This window comes from Ovis canadensis, chromosome 24 (assembly GCF_042477335.2).
Source record: "Ovis canadensis isolate MfBH-ARS-UI-01 breed Bighorn chromosome 24, ARS-UI_OviCan_v2, whole genome shotgun sequence".
NCBI lineage: Eukaryota > Metazoa > Chordata > Mammalia > Artiodactyla > Bovidae > Ovis > Ovis canadensis.
The window spans coordinates 35739540-35756986 of record NC_091268.1 but is presented as its reverse complement, the minus strand read 5'-3'; the positions used below and the strand labels follow the sequence as shown (position 1 = coordinate 35756986).

The window sequence follows — 17447 nt, the reverse complement described above, 5'->3', positions numbered from 1 at the left end:
GAGAGTTTAACCAACCACTTCTAAAAATGGGGATTAATCCTGGGAAATGCTACCTCCACTTTAAGCCATCTCACTTGAGGCAAATGAAAGCTGTTAGATGATTTCATATCTTCATTAAAACCATCAAAGCAGAAACACACTGCATAGAGGTTGCCAAGGCAGAGAACATTTCCCCATGCTCCAGCAGCTTTGGGGAAGTTGGGGAGATACAGATCCCGATTATCTTGTGGGAAGGCATTACGGTGTTCAGTTCTGTTTGAAAGAAACCACACAGAAGCCCCCCAAATCGAGCAGCACCATCAAGGCAGCTCCCTTGCCAGGCATGTTGATGAGGCTGGAACAAGAATGAGAAGCTGGGTGATACCCACACTAAGTGACACGTGCCTTTTCTGGGTTGGAACAAAGCTAGTTCAATCTTCAAAACTCTCAAGAGGTTACCTAAGAACACTGCATTTATAAATAGGGCTTCCAAGACCTCTAGAAAGAGGGACTGCCATCTCTCACCAATTCGGGGGTGACCCTGCAGCCTCCAAGCTACAGTAGAACATGGCATTCCTTTCTTTGCTTAGCTCAAGGACACCTACAGGTAGACATTTGACTTGTCAAGCCAGGAGCTGTACTGGGAAGTACGTTAGGTTCAGAATCAGCCTGCTGTCCATTGTAAGGGTCTGAAAGAGAGCAAACCCTTAAGAGGTGTCATCACCACCACCATCATCACACTGCCATCTTCCCTGACTCCTCTCTCACACCGAGCCTCCGTGAATCCATCAGCAAAACCTGCAACCGCACCTTCAGAAGATACCCAGCACCTGTCCACATCGCACAGCTCCACCATTACCACGGCAAAAGCCTCTGCTAAACATCCCAAGAGATCTTTTCAAAATGTAAGTCAGATCATAAGACTCCTTCACTCCAAACCCTCCAATATATCTCCCCATTTGCTCGGAGTAGAAGCCAAAATTCTTGCAATGTTTTGGAGAGCATTTTGGCAGTACATATCTCCAGCCTTTAAAAAAGTTCTTCACTTGGACCTAGTAATTTCGCTTCTAGGACTCTGTGCTAAAGAAAGAATTAGAGACCTAGGCAATGGAGCATTACTTATTAATATATAGGAAAAAAATTGGGGATCAGCAACTAAAAGTCCAACAAGAGGGGAATGTGTAAACCCTCCGTGGGACCACATGACAGAATGAAACCCAGATGCTGAAATCAAGGTTTGGAAACATTTAATTGTGTGGGAACATCTTAACTGATGGAATGTTAGACAAAGAATGCAGGACCAAAAAATTGTGTTTATATATCTATGTGTGTTTGTGTGCTAAGTCACTTCAGTCATGTCTGACTCTTTGCGACCCTATAGACTGTAGCCTGCCAGGCTCCTCTGTCCATGGAATTCTCCAGGGAAGAATAGTTGCCATTTTCTCCTCCAGGAGACCTTTCTGACCCAGGGATCGAACCCACGTCTCTTACGGTTCTTGCATTGGCAGGCGGGTTCTTTACCGTGAGTGCCACCTGGAAAGCCCTTTATGTATCTGTACTATGGTCTCAGTTTTGTTTGAAACAAACAAAAGTCCCAGTTCTGCTGCTCCTTGGCCAGGCAGCTGGGGTCAAATCTTTGAGTCTCTGAGAATACCAGTTCATTCAGCTCTCAAAGTGAGAGGGGGAACATTTGGATCCCGCAGTTTTCACTGTTGCATGGCACAGCGTATTTTTTTTTAAAGTAATAAATATATCATATTAATAAAAATTTTGTGCAATGCCCTGTAAGGCCCCAAATGGGGGCCTGGCCATCTTTTGAGTTTATTTCCCATCACTCCCCTCCTGGTGTGGCCAGTCCAGCCGCTTGGCCCCTAGATTTCCCTCAGTCATACCAGCTCGCTGCTGTCCTCAGAGCCTCTTCATTTCTTGTGCCTCTGCCAAGAGTGCTCTTCGCTCAGATCACACATGCTTTGCCCCTTAACCTCCTCCAGGTCTTTGCTCCAACATCACCTTCTCAGTGAGGCCTTTCCTAGCCTGCCTGTCCTGAACCGCAGTGTCCCCTCCTGGCCACTGAGAACTCGCCATCCTCCACCCCTCAAACTGTCCCACAACCCTTATTACCATCAGACAGAGATGCAACTTGCTTATTTCTTTTGTTTAATGAATGATATTTCTTTTTTGCTTATTTGTTTAATGAATGATAAGCATGCTTGTATTAATTTTTTAATTAATTTTTATTGGAATATAGATGCTTTACAATGTTTCTACTGTACAGCAAAATGAATCAGCCATACACATACATGTATCCCCTTCATTTCGGCCTTCCCTTTCAGGTCACCACAGTGCATTAAGTATAGAGTTCCAGTAAAGAATCTGCCTGTCACGCAGGAGACTTGGGTTTGATCCCTGGGTTGGGACGATCCCCTGGAGAATGGAATGGCTACCCACTTCAGTATCCTGGCCTGGAGAATGCCATGGACAGAGGATCTTGGCAGGCTATACAGTCCATGGGGTTGCAAAGAGTCAGACAGGACTGAGCAACTTTCACACTCCCGGTGCTCTACAGTACACTCTCAGTGTTACTATCTTCTACATAGTATCAATAGTGTATATGCGTCAGTCCCCGTCTCCCAGTTCTTCCCTCCCCCTTTCCCCCTTGGTGTCCATACATTTGTTCTCTACCTCTGTTTCTCAGTTTCTGCTTTGTAGATAAGATCATCAATACCATTTTTCTAGATTCTGCATACACATGTTAATGTATGATATTTGTCTTTCTGTCTTACGTCATTCTGTCTGACACTCTCATGTGGTACATATATATGATGGAATATTACTCAGCCATAAAAAGGAACAAAATTGGGTCATTGGGAGAGATGTGAATGGACAGTTCACTTATTTCTTTACTGACCATTTCCCTCTTACCCCACAGAAAGTAAGCACCACGGGGCAGGGATGTTTGTCTGTTTTTTTCTTTTCACCACTCCCTCCCAGGGACTGTAAGTGTCAGGCACTGCAGATGCTCACTAAATATCTGTTGAAGAGGTGGCTGAGTTCTCAGCACCATATCCTGCACTCTCTCAACCAGCCTCCCAAGACCCACGTGTGAAAAGCCTAATGAAGGGCTGGGACCAGTCTCTGGCCTTGGAACAGGCTCACCCATTCCTGAGCATAGTCACTCAACAACTATTTATGGAGCCTCTACTATGTGCCACTCTGGGGACACACAGCCATGTACAAGACAGACAAGATTCCTGCTGTCCTGGAGTTTTGGGTCTGGTCGGGGAGATAGCTAGTAAAAAGGAAAAGGAACAAGACCATTTTGGATTGCAATACAAGGAGTATTGTAATGTAAGGAGTAAACAAAACAAAATGGGGAAAAGAGATAAAGGGTGATGGGGAAGGTAAGTCAGCTAAGACTGGGTAACAAAGGAAGGCGTTACTGTCTTGTAAGTGACATTTGAGCTGGAACCTGCACGATGAGAAGCAGCCAGATCTAGGATGCTCTGGAGGGAGAGTGATTCAGGTGGAGGAAAGCCAATGCGAATGTCCTAAAGCTTAGGCCTCAGCTCCCCAGAAAGTCTCTGACCCACCCTGAGTGATACCACATGCCAAGAGCACTTTCTCTCCCAGCACATCTGGCTATTGGATTTGTCTGCCCCTTAGTCAAGGTTATGGTTTTTCCAGTGGTCATGTATGGATGTGAGAGTTGGACTTTGAAGAAGGCTGAGTGCCGGAGAATTGATGCTTTTGAACTGTGGTGTTGGAGAAGACTCTTGAGAGTCCCTTGGACTGCAAGGAGATCCAACCAGTCCACAGTCCATTCTGAAGGAGATCAGCCCTGGGATTTCTTTGGAAGGACTGATGCTAAAGCTGAAACTCCGGTACTTTGGCCACCTCATGAGAAGAGTTGACTCATTGGAAAAGACTTTGACGCTGGGAGGGATTGGGGGCAGGAGGAGAAGGGGATGACAGAGGATGAGATGGCTGGATGGCATCACTGACTCAATGGACGTGAGTCTGAGTGAACTCCGGGAGATGGTGATGGACAGGGAGGCCTGGCGTGCTGCGATTCATTGGGCCGCAAGGAGTCGGACATGACTGAGCGACTGAACTGAACTGAACTGAACTCTTTAAAGGACAGTTCTTTCTTCCTTTTTTCTAGGATTTACCAGTGCCTGGTGTGTGTGTGTGTGTGTGTGTGTGTGTCACTCAGTCATGTCCGACTCTTTGTGACCCCGTGGACTGCAGTCAGCCAGGCCCTTCCATCTGGGCACAAATACTGGAGTGGGTTGCCATTTCCTTCTCTAGGACGTCTTCTGGACCCTGATATCAAACCTGCATCTCTTGCATCTCCTGCACTGGCAGGTGGATTCTTTAACACAAGCGCCACCTGGGAAGCCTGGTATATAGTAGGTAGTCAATAAATACACATAGAACTAAAGTAATTTGAAAAAAAACACTTTATTTTTTGATTTGACTGTAATCAGAGGTAAAATCGTGGGATGACTGTATTTAGAAATAGCGTCTCTATAGGGCCAGCCCCTTTACTGCACCCTGCAAAGATCCCATCTGCCCATTGAGACCCAAATAACATACCACCTCCTTCAGAAATCCTTCCAAAATTCCCCCAATTGGATCTTATCTCCTTCCTGTGCTATTATAGCTCTGTTTGCATCTCTCTAATGGTTCCTACCATCAGCTGACTTGAGTAAAAATCTTCCATGAACATTTCATAACCCATCAAACTGGGAGGAGCCCAGTCTTGTCCGCCTCTGGGTCCTTAGAACTCAGATCAATGAAGGAATGATGAGAAAACCAATGCCCAGTAATGACAGCCAATACTTGGACCCCTTCCACATGCCAGAAATTTTCTGAGCACTTTTTTACATGATATCACTCATTCAGACCTCACTGCAACCCTATGAGTAGATGAGAGGATTGGTTCCTACATGGAGATAGAACCAGGGCACAGAGGACCCACTGGTTAGTGGACCCATACTCAGTGGTAGAACCGAGATTCCAATTCAGTCATTCTGATTCAAGAGCTCGAGTTTTTAATCACTGAATTAAAAATGTCTTCTGATTTCCATTTTAAGTTCTTCTCATCCATGTACTCAGGGCTGCCCTCCTTCCCTTTTCCTGTGTGCCACGAGGCACTGCTTCAATGCCAGCTCATTTGTCCACCAGCCTTAGGATGGATCTGGAATTCCTTCACCAGGCAGTGAGCTAGCTCCTGGACCTGGAAGCCCTGAGTGAGCAGGAAGCCCTCTCCTCATCAGAGTTGATGACTATCTGCCCATCTGAAGGCAAGCTTGGGGAGCCCTGCTATCACAGACACTCTAAATGGCTTCTGTTGACAACATATGGGAAATTCTAGGGGCAACTGTCCCCAGTGGAGCTCCTTTTGTGCAGCTAAAAAAGTATGCAGAAAGACACGACACTGTCTTCCCCTCTTTATTCAGCGAGATCAAACTATCTGAGAAAGAAGAGTGACACCCTGCCCGACCATTATTTTTAAGTCTCACATCATGCGTCACAGAGGGAGAGAAAAAGAACTTTGCATCCTGAGATTTCAAAAAGACATCCTGTTCCACATGAGCCTCTAAATTGAAGAAACAAAAAAAGCTCTGAACCCCTTTTACATACATTGGCAAGTCCCTAGTGGAAACAACTTTGACTTTTGCAACACTGATGCCTGCAGGTATGTAATCACCATGGAGATTCCACCAGTGAGGGCAGTGATGAAACCAATAGTAAACTGGTGAGATATTGTTTTTTCCTTTTTAATACATGCTATAGCCTTTATTCCGGAGAAGGCAATGGCACCCCACTCCAGTACTCTTGCCTGGAAAATCCCATGGCTGGAGAAGCCTGGTAGGCTGCAGCCCATGGGGTCGCTAAGAGTCAGACACGACTCAGCGACTTCACTTTCACTTTTTACTTTCATGCATTGGAGAAGGAAATGGCAACCCACTCCAGTGTTCTTGCCTGGAGAATCCCAGGGACGGGGGAGCCTGGTGGGTGCCGTCTATGGGGTCACAGAGTCAGACACGACTGAAGCGACTTAGCAGCAGCAGCATACCCTTTATTCAGGGAATCCTGTTCCTCTGAAGGCTAGGCTACTTTGTAAATACTGCAAGCCGCAATACTTTTCTGAATGCTCATATTTGTTCTGAGTTTTCCTTTGGCTTGTCTCTTTCAATCATTAACACATCAAAGGAATCTGAAAGCTAGAAACATCTCTGGATTTACTTACACCGGATTTTCTGCAAACTCCGGCAGTGTTTCCTATGATGTCGGGGCATACCCCATCTCAGTAATTTTAGATACTACACAGACTGACTAAATGTCACTCAGTCGCATAGACAGAAAACTTATGATCTTGTCCACTTCGCTTTCATTCATTCTGATTACATCAAGGAGAAACGTTTCACATTGATATTAGTATTTATTTAACTGCTCTTTTTAGTATCCCCCTTCTCTTTTGAACAAAGATAAAGCATGCTGCAGGCTTGGAACATTTTAACCACTTTCACTAGCAAAAATTCAATTGAAAATAAATAAATTGTTTTAAAAATGAAAAAAAAATCAATAGCATTTTTATGTTTTCAATCTACTTATTTTTACAATTACTTCCTAATTACGGCAAGTGATTCTGGCTTTTATTTAAGGTGGTTTTCAAATAAATTTGTGTTTTAAAATGATGTATTTCAATTATATTTGCATAATGGATGTTAGGTTTACAAATGCAAGCACCTCTTTTGAAGGATACACAAAAACCGATCTCGTGATTGTTTCTGGGAGGAGGAACTGCGTGGAAGGGGAGATGGGGTATGAAGGAGGAGAATGGTTTTCAGGGAAAATCCTCTGTCACTTTTTGAAGTCTGTATTACGGGAAGATATTATCTATTCTATAAATGTACACATGGCAGAAAATAAAGCCAGTTCTTTATGAAAAGTCAAAAATTTTTAAAGTGCTAACTTTAAAGTATTACGAAAATAATAGAGGTCATGCCAGGTTTGGGCAACTATGAGGCAGTACAAAAATGTCTGAAGCCTGGAAAATGCTACCCTAAGAGGGCATGGACTTGATGCTGCCCCTCCAAGGATGTCAATGAGAGGTCCTTGGGCCTTCACCCAGAGTGGACACCTTGGTTATTTTTACTTGTGGGAGCTAGTGACCACAGACCCTGAGAAGAAACCACGACTAGTGCCGTTGATTTCAAAGCTTAGGAAGACACTCCCAATGGACTTGTGTCCAGGAGATCCCGTGATCCTCAAGCCTCAGGTAACCCAACCAGTCTATCTAACCCATGATCCTTGGAAGCACATGCTCAATAATAATCCCTTGCCCCTGTCTCTGCACCATTATCCTCTGAGGAAGCTGGGTGAGTATAGCATTGGACCAACAGCCCAGCTGTGTAGCTTGACAGGCAGCAATTACCTCTGAAATGCTAAGTTATTTCCATCACTGGTGGCTTTTACCCACCTCATCAAGCTGCCCATGGACCACAAAGCATTCCAGCCCACCAGTGCAGCCCATTAAGAGAACAAAGTGGCAGCAGAGCCGGCCTACAGCAGCTTGGCACTGATTCTGGCAAATTGTAGGCATCTGACAAATAAATGGATTAACCCGCCCTGAGGTCAGCTCACAGGGCAAAGAGTCTCACAGGTTTAGGCAGATCCTTCCACCCTGACTCACTGCCAGCAAGCCTATCTACCTCCCCAACTTCCCACCCCCACTGCTGAGCCCTCGCTCATAGAAACAGCCCCCACTCCAAGCCCGCAGAGGATTCTGATCAATGGGAAGCTGTGTGCTTCTGTCCCCGCCCCACCCACTCGGTCACCCAATCATTCAGGAGGAAGGCAGTGGAGGTCTAACCGATGAGAAGAAAATTATTCTACTGTCCTGCACACCAGATGCAATGGAACATAGGCAAGCACACCTGTTGAGCATCAACCCTGCCCTGACTTTTCAGGGACCCTTGGGATGTGACTCCAAATATCTGGGCAGAACAGCAGCCAGTGAAGAACATGCCCGCCAAAGCATCTTGTTCTCTCCTGGTGGCCATCAACTTGCACATTCCCTCATTTCAGGACAGGCAGAAGAGAGCATAGGTAGCAATCAAAAGTCTAAAATGACTACAGCTCAGGCATTCCCTGGTGGTCCAGTGGTTAGGACTCCATGTTTTCACTGCCAAGGGCATGGGTTCAATTCCTGGTCAGGTAACTGGATCCCACATGCCACAATTAAGAGTTCACAGGCTGCAATGAAGATCAAAGATAGAACATGCCCCAACTAAGACCTGGCACAGCCAAATAAATAAAGAAATATTTAAAAAATTAAAAAATCAAGTGGGTACAGCTCCTTCACAAATCAGAAGGCACCCCTGCTGGCTGCAGACAAGCAGGGTCTCAGGGGCTCACTGATGGGTCAGGCGTTTGTCACCTAGTTGCTGGTCCTTTGTAAATTTCAATGGACACCAGAGCAGAGGGCACCTCTGGGAAAGTGAGTTTCCATCCAATATGGAAGCATCATATCTCATGGAATCTAGACCCCATCAATCATTAGACTCATCCTAATTTCAGAGGTGTTAAAAGGTGAAAAAAGCATGTGTTTCTTAGGCTCTACGTAATATTTTAATATCCAAACAGACTTTACAAAGTGTGCCGGTAGAATAGCACTAGGACCTGTCGGGGTCTTTCCCCCTTTAGCCACATACCAAAGGCCATGAGGAAAGCCCAGTCTTCATTCCAAGCTCTTCCACTGTCCCTTCAAGCTCCAGGGGGATGCAAAGCCAGCTCTTCAAAAAGCCTCCTTGAGCGATGACAGTTCTGTTTGCTCAACCCAAATGTCCCCCAGTGCCTGACAAGAGCTGTACATGTGCTGGAACTAACTACTATATCTCTGGCTGCAGCGAGGCTGACAGAGAGCTACAAGGCGGACGAAGGATTTATGAACTCAGCGGGTTCATTTAATCAGCGTGTGTGACATCCTCCTAGACCAAGGCAGGAAAACCCCTTATGAAGACGTGTCTGCAGACACTGGAGTTGTACATGTGGGTGCCCACGTGAGAGCTCTGCATGCCCACACATCTGCGCACACTGGACAAACACAGGTCATCTGTGCCCAGTGTCCATCTGTCTGTTTCAGGTGGTAAAGCCTCCCGCGTTCACTGCTTCTCTTGCCTGCTGCCTCTGGTTTTATTTCTTCTTAAAGTTTGCCTTTCTGGAGTTTGGCTTTGCTGCTGAAACTTGATTCCCTGATTAACATCAGCTAGATAAGGTGATAGACCTTACTCTGGGCTTTTAATTCTCTGTTTCACTTATCTGTTGCCTCCAGGGCAAATGCCCTGTCTTCTTTGCCTCACACTGTCCCCCGAACACCACTGCTGCTGAACAAATAAATAACCAGACTTGTAGAGTCTAAAATTTACAGAACAGGCTCATCTATCACAATTTTGACACCAGAGCACAGAGTCAATTATCACACATTAACTTGCTCTTGTTGGCATTTCAATGCATTTAGAGAAGATTCACTTCCTCTTCAGACTGCCTCTCCCACCCCCATCACTGAAAACTAGCAAAACAAACACTTTACACGAAACTCAGCTTCCCCTAAGACCATAAAAACTACTGGACAATGCACAGCTTACATCTCTTTATGAAAGATGAAGGCTGCGAATATTTGTGAATTCTGTCTCATACTCAACCTCTGATGCATTCCCAAATATAATCTTAGATTGAGAGACACATTTTCACATACATCATCAGACATCACTCTCTTTTTAAAGGTGAGCAAACTGACACCCAGAAATGAGGAGTGACTTTTTACCAATGCAGAAGGAAGGAGAGAAGGAAGAGAGGGAGGAGAAAAAGGGCAAAGCAGAGCTAAAAGTCGAACTTAGGGCCAGGACCCTTCCCAGTCTTTCACAACTACTTTTCCAGCAATTAATTCCTCAGTCCCAGGTAGCAGTAGTGGTAGGGAAAGAAGCTGATAGTTTTAATACTCATAGTACCGACGATGCTAAAAGGAGTGTTGGTAGTGAAACCGTCATAGTAATAGTGGTGATAGTGATAACATTACTGCCTTATCTTTATATAGCAGGAAATTTTCCAGGACACTTTCATATACAATGTTCCATTCATTCTTCAAAACCACCTTCTATGATAATGGTTACAATAGGCATCATCCTATGACAAGGAAGCCAAGATTCAGGAAGATGACTCTGCTTCCAATTACCCAGCATAGGGGACCATCTCCTGCTTCCTGACAGCAGGTGCTATCCTGGGTCCCTTGTCAGTGTGGTCTCACTCTGCCTCCCTGTCCAAGCAGCTGGTTGACCCCACCCAGCACACCGAGCTGCTACCTGGAGGAGCCAAGTGGGAGGGGGAAGCTGGCCAGGTGCAGAGAGGAGGGGAGCTTCAGGGATGGAATCTCAGAAAAATATCTCAGGGGAGGGATCCTGCCACAGAATGCTGGCCTCTCCTAGGGTGGCTGGAACCCAGCCAGTTCCAAGAGGGGGTTCAGGCCAGGGGTCAGGAAGGTGCAGATTCTGTCTCCCGGTCTCTGGCCGATGGTGTCTCTCTGGCTGTATCATTCTGTCTTCAGGCACTGTTTGTCAGCTCCACTTACCCACAAAAAGAAGTCTGTCCTTTGATTCTTCCATTGTCTGTCTGATTGGGGCCTCCAGACCCCAGAAGTTATCCCCAGGGGCTTTGAGGAGATCCACTGCCTGCCACTCTGCAACTCCATCTTTGGAAAACATGGGCCGCCACAACAGGCATAAGGGCTCTTTGGCCATGTCTACCTATTGGATGCTGGCTTTTTGGTGGCAAGCTGTGCAGAACAGTGGTTAGAGTACTTGGCTGGAAGTGCACATACACACACAGTTTACATGTATAAATCTTTGTGGGACAGGGCATGCTAATGACTTTTGGTCCCAAATTTCATCTGCTCGCTTTGGATCCCATTCTAGATGCTCTCTTTTCGGGTTGCAGTTTTCCCATCTGTGAAATTACAAAGGCAATGGGCAGAGACAGAAGCATCTTATCACCTGCCATCCTAACTCATGGACTTCAGGAATAAAGTGAGAACATGAGTTTTAAAAGAAACCAGGTAATTCCATCATTTCTGCAATTAATGCGTATTACTCGAGTGATAATGAAGAATAGGACACATACAGAGAAATGTTCTGGAAATTACAGAAATAACATCCAAATGGGGCAGTATGACTTTATATACAGAAATGACAATCTGTACCCAAAACCCTGGTCTCTGGGGGTGCAGATTTGCAGCCCCAAGAAGCACAAATCACACAGCCCCTCCTGAAGCTGTAGGCTTCCAGCCTTCCTGGGGAGGTGACGGGGGTGAGGCAGTTAGTACCAGACATGCAGGCTAAATGCTCTTTTAGAAATATAAAGGGGGAAAGGGATGGTAAGACAGACCCTGGGAAGTAGGGGGGAGCAGAGAGAGAAGTGGAGCTGTCAGCATGCTTGATGTTAAATAAAACCTACCAAGACTCAGCCGAGAATTTTAGCAGAATCCAAATGTGCTATATTAAAAAAAAAAGGCACGGCTCCCATCTCTAAGGTTCACAGCTAAGCTGGCTTAGAATCACACATGCCAAGGTTAAAAATAAAAAGCAGCCATCCCTGAATGACACGGGCTTGGAGAAGGAAGGTAGGGTGTTTGGTGGTGGAGCACAAGAGAGGGCGTGCAGAGGCTGGGTGCAGGGAATAGGTGTTTACTGGAGGGCTCAACAAAAGCCAGTGCTCAGAATTGTGCTATTTTGCACTTAAGAGGCACTTCACTTTGGCAAAGGGTTTCATAATGATCCTTAGATTTTCAATCGAGGAAACCCTGCAGTGTAAGAGTGTGGCCACGGCTGACCCACGTCACACTCTGCTGCCGTTTGATGTGTTTGCCTCTCCGACTCTGGGGTCTGGCTCTGACGCTGTCCTCGTGTACTTCGTACCTCCAGGTGGGATGCCTGGGGTGGGGGGTGGGGGGCGGTCACAGCTTGGAAAGCAGCGACGTGCCATTCTGTGCCATTCTCTCTATTCCAGTGAGCCAACATAACGGTGCTGGGGCCACCCACAGGCCAGCCGTCCCCTGCTGCTCGCCACTGGAGATGGGCTGTGTGTCTGCCTCCTGAGGACGGGGCATGTCCCACCCCGGCCCCTTAAACCATGACCAAAGCTCCCAAGCAAAGGCGACAAGTTGGCCCTGTTGCCCCGATTCTTACAAATCCAGGGTTCCATAAGTGAGGCCAGTGGGGTCCTCCTTTTAATGAAGTTGTCCTTTATCCAATATGGTTATGACTTTCTACCCCCTAAAGTGTTTACTTTAACATAATTATCTTAAAGAACAGCCTCAGCTACTGTGTCAGCTACCATATTACCCACCCACCCAGTTTCATTACTAGGCAGACATTTCTAGCAAGTCTTCAAGGGGTCAGGTGAATGGTGAGAATTCTGTAACCCAGGTGTTATGGGGAGCCCATACATTACAGCACTCCCAGGGATGCCCTGCTCAGCTCACACATGGGCCAGCCCTACACCTCAACACCATACAGGGCTTGGGAAGTAGATAGGCATTTAATAGTGGAGGCTGCTACCTTCCAGAAGCTTCAGGCTATCCCCAGATATCACCAGCCTGGGTGACTGTCTTCCCTGACAGTGCAGTGGGGGAGTGGACAGTCTGCTATGACTGGCTGCCCCCTGTGAACCTAGATAGCTTCCATCTGAGGTGCCCACCAGTATTTCGAATTCTATATCTTGGCTGCTGGCTTAGAAACACCGCCCAGTGCAAAGTGTCCCTGTTACACTTTTCAAGCACTTAGAAAGCCCTTGCGAGGCCGAAGGGTCAGGGACCTTTCCTGCTAGTTGCGATGGACCAGAAAACCAAGGCTCAGTGAGTTTTAGGAATTTTCTCAAGCTAAGCGGCAGAGCCAAGACTCACATCCAGGGTCGTTTGCACTATTTGAAAACATGAATTCAGGGTCAGAGCGCCTGGGAGTCTCAGACCAGATACAGCAGCAAATACCTGGAGCTGAGACCGAGGCTCCAAAAGAGACCTTTCTCCTGCGGACACCTCAGGGGCCTTCCCGTCATTTGGCCTGAACTCCGGGGACCTCGCCCAAGCGCAGGACCCTGCCGCGAGGGGGCGCTGTTCGGACTGTCCCTTCCCTGGGTGGGTCAAGATGCCTGGAAAGTTGAGGCCAGGCTCAGGAGATGGCTGCGTTGAGGCAGCTCCTGTCCTGGCTGCCCCTTCCCCTGGCACCCAGCTTTACCCCAGCGTCTAGACACCGAGCCAGCCCTCCAAACTGGCCCGGAGGTCAGGTCAGCGATCTCCCTTCCCCTCTGGCGATTCCAGAGTCAACTGCCCTTTGCGCTTCAGGAAACCGGAGCGGGTCTACACCATCACTGGGAAGTTCTGGGTAAATCCTTCGGTTAGAGTTCCCCCACGTGTCAGTCGGAACCCACATAGCCAGCCGAGTTAAGGGGATGCGAGGGCGCAGGAAATGGCCCAGAAGACGGGGCCGGATGGAGCCCGGGCGCACGCGGTGGGGCTCCCCTCCTTACCTGTACCAGTCCAGCCCGCGGCCGTAGTTCCTGTCGAAGAAGTGGGGCTCGGTGCCCAAGGCCCGCACGTCCGGGTGCACGCGGATAAACTCCAGCACGGCGCGGGTGCCCCCCTTCTTCACGCCCACGATGAGGGCTTGGGGCAGCCGCTTGGTACCCAGCTTCGGAGAGCCGGAGTGGTTGGACCCAGAGAGGCGAGGGGAGGGCGCGCCGGCGGCGGGCGCGCTGGGAGCGCCGGGCTCGCCGGGCGTCGGGCCCGAGGGATCGCAGGGGCGGGACTCCTGGAGAAGTTTCTGGCCGCCCGCGCCGGGGCTGCGGAGGCAGCGAGGGGCGCCGAGGAGGCGGCTCTGGCCGAGGTCGTCGCAGCAGCACAGGAGGCTGTAACACAGGTAAGTGCAGGAGAGCGAGAGCGTGAAAGCGAAGAGCAGCCTGCGCGCCCTCCGCGGCTGAGGTGGCCCCGCGCGGCCCAGGACCCTATAGGCCATGGCTCCATGGGCCCGCGCCGGGGGTCATGGTTTCCGAGGGGGCGCCGGCGGCGGAGCTGCTGGGGCCCTGCGGCCGCCTAGAAGGCTCGTGCGGCGCGGCCCGGGCCACGCGGGTCTGGCGTAGGGGGCGCCGTCTTTTCCAGGCGCTGCCGGCCCGGGCGCGCACCGTGCCCCGGGATCCCCGGGGCGGCGGCTCCTCTGGGAACCGGCGGCGGCGCCTCCGACATCCCCGCGTCCTGGGCGACGGGGCTCCGGCTAGCGGGGAGGCTCCCGGCGCTCCTCGGCTCTCACGTGCGCCGGGCTCGGAGCGCGCCCAGCGCCGGAAGCCCCATCCCGGATCCTCCCGGCTCGGCGCCCCGAACGCTCGGCGGCGGTGCGGGCCGGCGCGCGGGCCGGACGGTGGCGCTGGCGCCGGCCGCGTTCTGACTCCTCGAGAAATGCCGAGCGGAGCGAGCTGCCGGCTCTATTTAAGGAGTCGCCTGACGTCAGCCGCGCGGGTCCCCCGAGCCCGCGCCCCGCCCGGGGACCCGGCCCGCCCCCTGCGCCCCTACTCTTTACCCCTTCCAGGGACACACCACCCCGGGGCCTCCCCACGCAGGCCTCTCCCTAAGGAGCCCGGGCCAGCTGGGGTGGTGAGGGTGTCGAGGCTTTTTTGCTCCTCCGGGAGGCTGGACACCCTGGCCACGCGGGCTTCCCGACACCCGTGGGTGGGAGCCCAGGTCGAGATTGCGCCAACATCTAGACCCAAACAGAGACCCTGGCGCACACGCAGGCACCCCGCGCTGATAAAAGGTCCCACCACACTGACATACGCATGCACGCACCAACACAGGTACACACGTACCTGAGCGGGACACACCCCCCCACAGCCCTCATGGGGCAGGGCGGGAGAAATCTAACCTGGGCATAGAAACACCCACAGGGACACTCCCTCTTCCGCCCACCCCCTTTTCCCCCAACGGACACCCAGAACCCCGAATCGGACGTCGTGTCGGGTGCGCACGCAGGCGAGGGACTGGACACACGCTCTAGACGGGAAGGTGGAGGAGCCGAGCGTGAGTGAGATTCCGTGACTATTCGGGAAGCTCCTTAGCCCCCCGCGCGCTGACTCACGCCAGGCGGCTCGCTCTGTCTCACACCCATGAAGCGTGCACCCCCACCCACTGTCACTCCACCTCCCTCTGGGCCTGGCTGGAAAGCGAGTCCCAAAGGAGCGGACTCAGCGCGGGCGGCGGGCGGGTCCTCTCAGCAGCCGCCCCCTAGCGGCAGGCCGCTCCCGGGGGAAACTGACCGGGGTCCCAGAGCATCCCTGAGACCCAGGACGTCCCCCAGTGGCCCAGGGAGGAGATCCAGGAGCGGTTCCTCTTCCAGTGAGTTCTGCGTGACTGCCGCAGGACAGTTCTCATGGACTGTGCCCAGAACAGGCCTGAGTGAGCAACCCCATTACTGCCCTGAATGACCGCACTAGTTGCAGCGGAACTGTTCATCAGTCCTCAATGACCATACCCAAGAATGAAGCTAGGCTGTCACTCCACAGCAATGCCATGTCATCCTGTCCAGGTGTTCACCAGGTGAGTACCCCATGAAATGTATGCGTGACGACCATCGCTCCCACTGCACCCCTCTGAACTTTTTTCAGGGTTCATTCTTCAGAAAATAATCGGGTCAAGTTCTGTGGACCTTAGCCCAAGCCAGGGAATATTTTGACACCAAGCCAGTCCCACCCCTAAAAACCTTAAGCCAATCCCTCCACTACTACCGTTTTCTTCAAGCACTGGGCATGTGTTAGCTCATTTAATATTCACCACGACGTACGAGATTGTTGCCATTATCCTCACATCATGTCACTTCCTTAATCCTAACATTTATTGAGTGCTTTTTTGTGCCAGTAACATACAAATCATTTGGCATGCGCTACCTCATCTATCTTCAGAGATAGGTACTGTTATAATTCCTAACTTACAGACAGTGAGATTAAGGCTTAATGAACACATATTCAGTAATTGACAGAGCTGCGATGAAACCCAGGCAGTCAGATTCCAAGATTCAGGCACTTAGATACAGTGCTTTGCAGTTTCCTTACTTCCTTTGACCCATTCCCCACATAATTCCATCCTAGATCTGAACTAATTTGTCGGTATCACTTCTGAAGTCTGACACCTGGGACCGAATTCCAGGTGTAGATTGAAAAGCTCAACAGACTGAAAAGTTCAACAGGACACCCCCTTCCTTTTGTAAACTCTGTTTCTAGGAATGCCACCCATGGCTCCATTATCTTTTCCTTGTAGCCGCATCACACTGCTGACAGCTCAAGCTTGCAGCCAAGTAACATCTCTAAGTGTTTCTTACAAGTGCTGCTGATTAAGGCACATCTGCCCCATACTGTGCTTGTACAGTAGACTTTTTTGGACTTAGATCCTTACACATTTGGCCTGATTAAATAGTATCTTGATCTCATCATTTCACTCCTCCATTTAGAAAAAGAATGTCTACTTGAATCTTGAATCATGACATTGCTTTCATTTATTCAAAAAGAAAAAGTAGAAAGAATGTATGTCAACAGCTTTACCCTTGATTCCAGGTATACCTTGGGCAAGTGAGTTGACAGCTCTGAGCCTCAGTTTTGTCAGCTGTAAAACGGGGAGTTATGATAACTTGAACTTCTTGGAGTTCTGATGTTGTGTAATTCTGATTCCATTATTCAAGGCATGAACTGTTCTATTGACATCATGTCGTCTCTGTGTTTGATTACAATTTAATTAATTCCTCACTCAAATTCTTAATAAAAATGTCAAAACAAATATGTTGAAAGAAATTCTAATATGTACTTTCAGCAGTTTTCCACATTGCAAACCTGCTATTTCAACACTTCATTGTTAAAGTTACAAGGTTAAATGTGGCTTAATCCACTCTGACAAGTGTGTTTCCCTCCCAACCCGCCCGGGTGGAAAAAAAACATGGATATAGCCATTTCTGATAATTCTGTGGTTGATTCAACTTTCAGATTAATTTTGTCTTTAAACTAATAAACTCAGAAATTTCTGGATATTCAGCTTCATCAGAGCCAGACAGATTTCCCTCTTCAGACTTCCAACCAGAGTAATGACCGTGACCGAGACAAAATTTTTCAGGGAGTGAGACAATGGACATACCTGTGCTTCATCCCTACCCCTATCTTTCTCCAGACATGCCAAGATTTTCCTCTGGGGAGTTCAGGTAGGATTATGTTGGGTTGTGTGGTTTGTTAAATAGCACTCAGCTAAACAAGATATCAGTTTACTTTTCTATCACAGAAAGAAGATGATTCAGGGTTGACTTGTCTCCACAGTGTTAGGGACCCAGGCTCCATCATAGATTTCCTCCATCCCCAAATCACTACATATTCAAAGATGAATT

At 49.0% G+C, this 17447-nt stretch overlaps 1 protein-coding gene across 1 annotated transcript in view; it reads right to left on the bottom strand.

The window, feature by feature from the left end:
* Positions 1–14493, bottom strand: part of HS3ST2 (heparan sulfate-glucosamine 3-sulfotransferase 2) — a 110786-nt gene extending 96293 nt beyond the window's left edge. Inside the window, exon 1 of the mRNA XM_069570346.1 lies at positions 13567–14493. Within this exon, the coding sequence (XP_069426447.1) occupies positions 13567–14051 (485 nt within the window). The 5' untranslated portion in view covers positions 14052–14493. The remainder of the gene's footprint in view (positions 1–13566) is intronic.
* Between the last annotated feature and the right edge of the window lie 2954 nt (positions 14494–17447).